The sequence below is a fragment of the Bos taurus genome, chromosome 28 (genome assembly GCF_002263795.3).
Source record: "Bos taurus isolate L1 Dominette 01449 registration number 42190680 breed Hereford chromosome 28, ARS-UCD2.0, whole genome shotgun sequence".
NCBI lineage: Eukaryota > Metazoa > Chordata > Mammalia > Artiodactyla > Bovidae > Bos > Bos taurus.
The window spans coordinates 24841219-24850482 of NC_037355.1; the positions used below are offsets into that span (position 1 = coordinate 24841219).

At 40.3% G+C, this 9264-nt stretch overlaps 1 protein-coding gene across 3 annotated transcripts in view; it reads right to left on the reverse strand.

Annotated features, from left to right (window-relative positions):
- Nucleotides 1-8291, reverse strand: part of DNA2 (DNA replication helicase/nuclease 2) — a 38740-nt gene extending 30449 nt beyond the window's left edge. For 2 of the 3 annotated variants that reach the window (XM_059882589.1, XM_010820611.4), the window contains exons 1-4: nucleotides 7808-8291; nucleotides 6036-6221; nucleotides 5121-5304; nucleotides 3217-3362 (exon numbers count right to left, since the gene is read on the reverse strand). In XM_059882589.1, the coding sequence (XP_059738572.1) occupies nucleotides 3217-3362; nucleotides 5121-5304; nucleotides 6036-6221; nucleotides 7808-7881 (590 nt within the window). In that variant the 5' untranslated portion in view covers nucleotides 7882-8291. 3 annotated transcript variants of the gene reach the window in all.
- Nucleotides 8292-9264: the final 973 nt, after the last annotated feature.

Here is a 9264-nt window from a genome sequence, read left to right on the forward strand (position 1 = left end):
CAAGCTCAATAGCTGTGGTACACAGGCTCAGCTGCACTGCAGCACGTCTGCCCAGACCAGGGATCAAACCTGCGTCTCCTGCGCTGGCAAGTGGATTCTTTACCAATGAGCCACCAGGGAAGCCCTGAGCCACTCATTGTTAACCAAGCCTCAGTTTCTTCATCTATAAGGTGAGATGATAACTACCACACAAATTGGTTTGAGGATCAAGTAAAACAGCCTATGTAAAGTACTTGGCATATGACAAGAATTCAACAAGATATGAAAATGATAACAGTGAATACTCACATAGCACTGACTCTAGGCCAGGCACTATTCTAGGTGCTTTACATGAACACTTTCAACCCTCGTTCTCTCTCTATGAGATACTACTATCGTCATCCCTTTTTAGAACTGAGGAAACTGAAGCTCAGCAGTTACTTCCAAAGGACACACAGCTCCAGCTTGGGAATTTAAGTTCTTAACCCTCATGGTCCCTCTACACTGTGTTTCGGGACTTCCCTCATAGCTCAGTTGGTAAAGAATCCACCTGCAGTGCAGAAGACCCCGGTTCGATTCCTGGGTCAGGAAGACCCGCTGGAGAAGGGATAGGCTACCCACTCCAGTATTCTTGGGCTTCCCTTGCAGCTCAGCTGGTAAAGAATCTGCCCACAATGCGGGAGACCTAGTTCGATCCCTGGGTTGGGAAGATCCTCTGGAGAAGGGAAAGGCTACCCACTCCAGTATTCTGGCCTGAAGAATTCCATGGACCATACAGTCCATGGGGTCCCAAAGAGTCGGACACAACTGAGCGACTTTCATTTTCACACTGTGTTTTAATAATTTATTGGCATTATTTTCTCCCTGCAGCCCTGAGTTCACCTGGGTACTAGCATAACCACCGATACTCTGCAAATTCCTTTCAAACGACAAACCTTACCATTTTCTCACCTTCTAAAGAAAGCACCATAACATATCCATCAAACTCTGAGACTCCAGAACACTGCAAATTTACCATATAACTCTGCAACATTTCTGCTATCAAATTTAATAAGCTCCCTCTTTCCTAGGTTTCTGCTAACTCTGGCTTATCAGAACTAACAGAGCAGAGCCCTATCAGTCCTCTAGGAGAGCCAGTTCAGCAGGAAAGACAGAATTAGCAACCCTAGCTCTGCCAAGATAGCTTGGCCTAAGCACAAAACCAACTTCAGGTTGAAGGCAAAACTGAAATATCTCAAACCAGGGAGCAATTGCTAACACCAAGGTGCCCGCAAAGTGCCCCAAATGACCTAGAGAAACACAATCAGCCCACACAAGGCAAAAGCTATTTGTTTGAAAATGGCTGCTTAAAATCTGGCACCTTCCAGTGGATAAAAGATGATATAGGTGAGGATGTGGGGGAAACAAGGACCAATAGATTGTCTACAGAAATGCAAAATGAATTTTGAAATATACAGACATATTAAACCTTTATGTTTCATACCTTAAATTAATACAATATTATATGTCAATGACATCCCAATGGGCTTCCCTGGTGGCTCAGATGGTAAAGAATCTGTCCGCAATGAAGGCGACCCAGGTTCAATCCCTGAAGCTGGAAAGATCCCCTGGAGAAAGAAATGGCAATCCACTCCAGTATTCTTGCCTGGAGAATTCCATGGACAGAGGAGCCTGGCAGGTTACAGTCCATGGGGTCACAAAGAGTCAGACCCGACTGAGCAACTAACACACACTTTCTGACATCTCGATAAAACAGGAAAAAATGAAAGAAAGAAACAGGACAAGGTCTATGTAGACCAATCTGACAGTATATATAAAAACTTTAAATGTACCCAGACCAGGGGACTTCCCTAGCGGTCCAACAGCTAAGACACCCCATGTAAGGGGTCCAGATTTATTCCCTGGTGAGGGAACTAGATCCCACATGCCACAGTTAAAGATCCTGCATGATACTACTAAGACCTGGCACAGCCAAATAAATTAATAGACAAATATTTTCTTAAAAAATGTTCTCAAAAAAAAAAAAAATGTTCTCAGACTGGATCCTGTCCTAGAGAGGAAAAAAACACTTCAAAGAACATTATTGGACAAAACTGATTGAACCCACCGCATCCACTGCAGCGGAAGGTGAATTCTAAACCACTGGACCATCAGGGAAGTCCTCTTTAAAACATTTTTAAGACAATAGGTTGGGGCTTCCCTGGTGGTCCACTGGCTGAGAATCTGCCTTGCAGTGCAATGGTTTGACCCCTGATCGGGGAAGATCCCACATGCTACAGAGCGACAAAGCCTGTGCACCACTACTGAGCGCAAGCTCCGGAGCCCATGAGCTGCAACAACTGAGCCCAAGCACTGCAACTACTGAAGCCTGCACGCCAACAGCCTGTGCTCCACAAGAGAAAAGCCACCGCGATGAGAAGCCCCGTGAACCGCAATGAAGAGCAGCCCCTAGTCACTGCAACTAGAGAAAGCCCAAGTGCAGCAACGAAGAGCCACGCCACCACAGCCAAAATATAAAGAAATCTTTTTAAAAGAGACAATAGGTTGTACGTATTAGTAAATTGGTATGGAATTACGGAACACGTTTTTCCTATTTAAACAATGAAATAAATAGAAATACAATCAGGAGAAGTAGGTTTATGTCAACTAGTCTGGAAAGCAAAATCAGCACTAATAAAAACACTTCTGTGAAAAAAAGATGAACTGCAATAAAAGTGAAGGAGAAAACAAAGACAGAATATGCCAGTCCCTCTGCAGGTAGTCACTCATAAGATGCCAATGATTAGCCATTTGTGGGTTTCCATACATTATCTCCACTGTCACAGAAAGTCTGCAAAACAGGTATTATCACCCTTTTCAGAATCTTTCAGTAACTTGTTCAGTCATAAACCTGGCAAAGCTAGAATCTGAAAGGAGGTCCATCTGATATTCAACCCCAGACAATTTTCAGGCTGTCACAATGTTTCTAGAAGTAAAACAAAAAGTTCCCATTCTCTGAGTGCAGCTATGGGGCCTATTGTGCATACAGAGAAAATTTAGATATTTTTAGCCAAAGAATTCCTGTTCTGCAATTTCAGAAGCTCTTCACAGAATTGTGGCGGGATACGACAACCCTAAAATCTGCATTCTAGTATTATACTGACATATTTAATAGTCTAAGAGCCAAATATCTTACAGATGCCAGGGAAGAAGTTATATAACAAAACTGTATCTAGAGTTCCTCTCCTAACTACTTACATTTCCTTCAGATGCCTTATTTCTTGAATAGTTTGAGAAGCAAGTTCTTGTAGCTTTTCTGGGGCAAAACTATCACTTACTGCTTTTTGAAATACTTCATGAAGAACAGTACCAATCAGCATTTGGCGTGTGGCTGGATCAGAGCTCTATCAAAAAAAAAGTCATACAAACATTTTATTTCACAACATATCAATGGACATGATCCTATATTTATTACCTAACGTATTGAACTAGCATAGCCAAAGCGCACTGGTGAGACAAATGCCAAAATATTAAATAATTCTTTTCTGGTGAGTGAAATTATAGGTGGCTTTCACTTTCTTCAATTTAGAATTACCTGAATTATTTTATGAGTAAGATATTTTTCAAATCACTGTATTTCCATTTTGAAAGAATTAAAAATAACCTATATGGAAAAAGTTCAATATATTCTAATATTAATATTTAACATAATTTGTCTCTAATTTCACTTTATAATAAACCCACATAGAATAGTTAATAAAGACATAGCTTATAAACTCATGTGAGTAAAATACTCAAACACAAAATAAACTCAGAGCAGAGATTTTTTTTTTGGTGGCACTGCCCAGCTGTGGGATCCTAGTTCCCCAATCCGGGGCTGAACCCAGGCCCCAGCAGTGTCCTAACCATTGGACCACCAGGGAATTCCCTACAGCAGAGATTTTGACAAGCTCTTGACACTCAAAAACTATTTTTCAATGAACTCTTTTATTAGCCTGGATCTTCCCCTTGAAACTATCAAAAAACAAGATTAAGTTCACCAAAACACCCATCAGTAATTTTAAAATTAACTTACAGAGGAATTCCCTGTCCTAATTTTTTAAGTTCTATGTGAGTCTAAAATTATTTCAAAATAAAGTTTTAAAAGATTAAGGTATTCAGGTCTGCTTTGTAATATGCAGTTAAAACAGAAATTAATAGTAACCACCCCCCCAACAGCTGAAGAAAACAACCAATTAAAAAAAAAAAAACTACAAATAAGTGATAACTAAGACTATTAGAAAATCTACTTAGGTATTTTTCCTTCTTTTTCTCTTTTTGTTTAGCTGTATTTTATTTTCTATATACATACAAACTGTATAAAGAATACCCTAAGAGAAAGAAAAAACTTAACAATTAAAAACCCAAGTTCTTCAAAAAATAATGGCATTGAAAGGGAGTGGGTGACAAGCAGAATATAGATTAAATAAACTATGAGATACATCAACCAAATACAATACAAAGATCTCATTTGCATACTGATGCTAACAAACTGAATAAAAACATTTTTGACAAAAGACATTAAGAGATAAACTGAGAATTAGATTAACTTAAGGAATTACTGGTAATTTTATCAGGTATGATAAAGATATTGTACTTATATGTTTTTTAAATCCTCAGCTTTAATTTGCAAAGTAGTTTTAAGTTGCAAAATACAGTCTTTAAGAACAACAAAATGGGTACATGGGAGTTTATAATAACCATCTCTTTTTGTATGTTTGAAAATTTCCATTATAATATCTTTAAAAGAGACTGTCATATTTACTTTCACTGAGAATCACATGAAGCCAAGTTTGGAAATACCCAGATGTATTAAATTAAAAATTTTATCACTTAAATTATTTATCTTATATTAGAATTGCTTATTTTATTAAATGTTAAATAAGATTCAAAGGATTCTTAGGGTACTGGCCTTGACTCCTAGCCTCGCCATCTACTAGCTACAGTAACTCTGGACAAGTCACTTAACTTCTCTGAGCCTGATGTTCCTTGTCTGTAAAATGTAAAATGCAGCTGATTAATACCATCTACTCACAAGATTTTAGGAGGATTAAGTAAGAGTGTAAAAGTGCTCTGTAAACTCTTAAGACCCTGTAGAAACATTGGCTGTTAATATTATTCACCCTGAATGTTTCACTCAGAACAGCTCTTCTCATGCATCGAATACTACTGGCTATGCTTGTGCCAGAAATCAGCATGTCGGGATATAGAATCAAATATCCAAAATCTTCATCTATTATCCAAGTATTGGATATGCAGTCTCCTTCCAAATGAATGATGTCCCCTGGCTCTACTGGTACAGAGCACCTAAAAATAAGGTACACAAAATTTAGATTCCTACATTTAAACATGTTAAGGGGCTTTAAAAATAAACGAGTATTTTATGTAAAGAAATAATTTCTAAATTTTGGGGTCTTGCATCACCTACTGCAAAAACTATCAAATCATTAATAGTGTAACATATAGCTCCAAGTATCAATGAGGTTGTTATAATAATAATTCTCTCATTCTTAATGATTCTCTCATTCTGTAAAACTTATGTCTACAGCTTCTGTAAGTCCTGAGGCATGATGCCAAACCCAATATACCAAGAACAAAATCATATTTATCTAGTTCAAACCATCAAAGTTGCAACCTAGACAAAGTCAGACCTTCATCTCTGCATCTCCCCCTCACCCCTCACATACCATACATTGCTCGAGTAGCGAAATTCAGAGTCTAAGGATGTTCTTATGACTAATTTTGCCCTTAGTGAGAACTAAATGAGTTTTTAAGCTGCAATCCCAGAAAGTACTGGGAAATAGGAAGTAGTAATGTAGTAAGTCCCCTTGTACTTGATTTTCAAATGACAATGAAAATCAAGTTTTGGAATAAGGGACCTGAGATGCACAATTTTTGCAGATTTAATCTGAGTTCATATCTATTCTCTTTATTAACAATTAAATTATTGCAACATCCACACAAGCCCACATGTTAGTTTTTAAGACAGTACCATTAAGCTTCTGCCACATCATTGCTCAAAGTCACACAAAAATTACCAGTCATTCCTAAGGATACACAGTTCTTTATATTCTAGCGACTGGGAAGCAGTGATGATTAGGTGCTTTTCATGGTTTCCTTCTTCACTCTGTACAATATCGACTGCTAATACCAGGTACCGGTTATCCATTCCTCTGCTCAGAACTATCTTAGAAAAGGAAGCTTCCACCTTCTTCTTCTGAAATCTAAAGCATAACACATACAAAACCACTGTAGCACAAGCATGAAATTAGAAGCCATCCAATCTCCTTTATCCACAAACCTTCTAGGTTTCTTCTGGAAAGCTTATCACAATGATCACTGGCGAAAAGAGGTAAAAATTAAGAGAGCAAGGGCATAGCAGAATTCCTATTACAGAAAAAAAACAAACAAAAAAACAACTTCCCAGAAAGTGAAGTCGCTCAGTTGTGTCGGACTCTCTGAGACCCTATGGACTGTAGCCTACCAGGCTCCTCCATCCACGGGATCTTCCAGGCAAGAATACTACAGTAGGTTGCCATTTCCTTTTCCAGGGGATTTTCCCGACCCAGGGATGGAACCCAGGTCTCCAGCATTACAGGCAGATGCTTTACCTTCTGAGCCACCGGGGAAGCCCCACTTCCCAGAAGGAATGCCATTTAAAACGTTCATGATACGAGTTTTTCAAAATATAAGCTCTATGAGGAGTTCTTTGGGACATCTATGATTATGAGGGCTAATGATAAATTGAAAAATTTTAAACAACAAATTCCTACCACTGGTGCAAGCCTTCCCAAAGTACAAGTAAAAGGAAATGTCTACGACACTATCCTTTTGAACATAAAAGATGTCTGTTATGGGAAAATGTAGTATGGGCGGTTTGTTGCAAGTCCTACAGTGAATTTCATTATTATATTAACATTTCAATTAGGCGAGTACTTAGACATTTAGTCCAACCTACTATTTAATGCAGGAAATCCTATAAAATTCCACTGGGGATCAACTAGCTCATGCTTTGTAGAGAAAGCAAGCTTAATACCTGTCACATTAACCATTCTTCATAGAATAACTCAGAAATTTCTTATTTCTAATGGGAAAGTCAATTTCACAATTATCTTGTAACCGCTTCATTCACCTACCCCACGTACCCACGGGCCATGAATTTCCCAAAATCAGCTGGGACGCTTTAAGGATCTCCCAAAAGGTATTGCTGATCAAAACCCAAAGCGCAAAGATCCGTCAACAATAATTAGCCTCATTATCATTACTACGATGGACGTGAGTCTCAGTGAACTCAGGGAGTTGGTATTGGACAGGGAGGCCTGGCATGCTGCGATTCATGGGGTCGCAAAGAGTCGGACACGACTGAGCTTCTGATCTGATCTGATCATTACTACTGACAGAAATTCTACACTATGCTTGCGGGTCAAGTTTCCCCAATCATTTAAGCCGACTTGAGAGTACAGACTTCTCCCTGGATAACTTTCTTCACCTAAACTTCAAGAAAAGGACCTAGCAGTTGCAATTTCCTTTCCTGAAGACATGTAAGGTGGCTGAGACTCCCCAAATTCAGGAAAGAGGTTAAGAATGAACCTCTGGAGGAAGAAAAGTATTCAAGCTCTGGCTCGGGCTTGGCCCCAGAGAGAAGCTGCGAAGCGGACCCCAGCTCCGGAAGTTCGTCGGGAACTCCGGGACGTGAGCTTGGTCACTGTGCTCGGAGCCCGGGTCCGCGGAGGCGTGGATGCAGCCTCTTCCGCTCCTTTCTTTTCAAATCTCCCGCTATACTCCCAGGCCCACCCCCAGCTCCGCTCACAGCTCCGCTGACGGCTCAGCCTCCTGCCAGAAACTCTTCTCCATTAGCAGCTCCAGTTCGTCCACTCGCTCCATTCTGGCCGCCGAGATCGCAAACCACCGCCGGGTAAAATCAGGGGAACCCCGGGGCAACAACAGTGGCGGGGAAAAGGAGCGCGAGTCCACGAGGTGCCGTGCGCATGCGCTGACCAGCAGCGGTCCGAAGAGACATGCGCAGGCAGCTCCTCCAGCGCCAGGTGAGCCTCTCGTGGAGAGTGGCACCTGGGGAACCAAGAACTGGAAGGCGCCTTTGCTCCTTTGCCTTAGGGTTTGGAAAACTGGGAGTCTTCGTAATCTGGCCCATTCTAAATACTTCCGCCCTTTCTCTAGACTCGCAGACCCGTGTGTCCAACACAGGCACTTAGAATGAATGAACTATTTGCTGTTGTCCAAACTCAGGCTTCCCTTATTTGAATCTGGAAATTTTCACTCTTTGGAAAAAAAAAAAAAAACACCTCTCCTCCTTTTTTTTTTTTCTGAAAAACTCAGTTGAGAAAATTCAAACTGTCAGATGAGAACTTCCTCATCGTGCCATGGCTATATCTATCTGTTCCCTGTTTTATAACCTTTTTCCATTTTTTTCAGTAATGCCTCCTATTCGTGGACAGTCCCTCCACTTGTACAGTGGGATCCCAAGCACTCTTACATTGTGTGTATGTGTGTGTGTGTGTATGTGATCCTAAGCACTTTTACATTGTGTGTGTGTAGCAGATCCCAAGCACACTTACATTGTGTGTGTGTGTGTGTGTGTATGTGATCCTAAGCACTCTTACGTTGTGTGTGTGTAGGAGATCCCAAGCACTCTTACATTGTGTGTGTGTGTGTGTGTGTGTGTTCAGTCATGTCCAACTCGTTGTGACACTGTGGACTGTAGCCTACCAGGTTCCTCTTGTCCGTGGAATTCAGGCAAAAATACTAGAGTGGATTGCCATTTTCCTCCTCCAGGGTATCTTCCAGCCTAGGTATCAAACCCCTGTCTCTTGAGTCTACTGCATTGGTATGCAGGTTCTTTACCACTAGAGCCACCTTACATTCTCTAGGGCATTCTCTTCTGTTATCAGTTTGGCCCTCATTATCAGATAGCTCCCAGGCTTGTAATGTGACCCAGCACCTCCCATCCTGAAAATGTTACCTTGATGGAACTTACTCTCTTAGCCACCTTCCTGAGGAAACCTGCTTTAAAGAATTTTTTATCAAGCCTATATCTAATTTCAACTCCTATTCACTTTTCTTTTACTTTTATTTTTTAATTTTTGAATTAAAAATCCATTTCTTTGCATACACAATTAAAAACCACCTTTAGCAGATGAATGGATAGGAAAGCTGTGGTACATATACACAATAGAGTATTACTCAGCCATTAAAAAGAATACATTTGAATTAGTTCTAATGAGGTGGATGAAACTGGAGCCTATTATA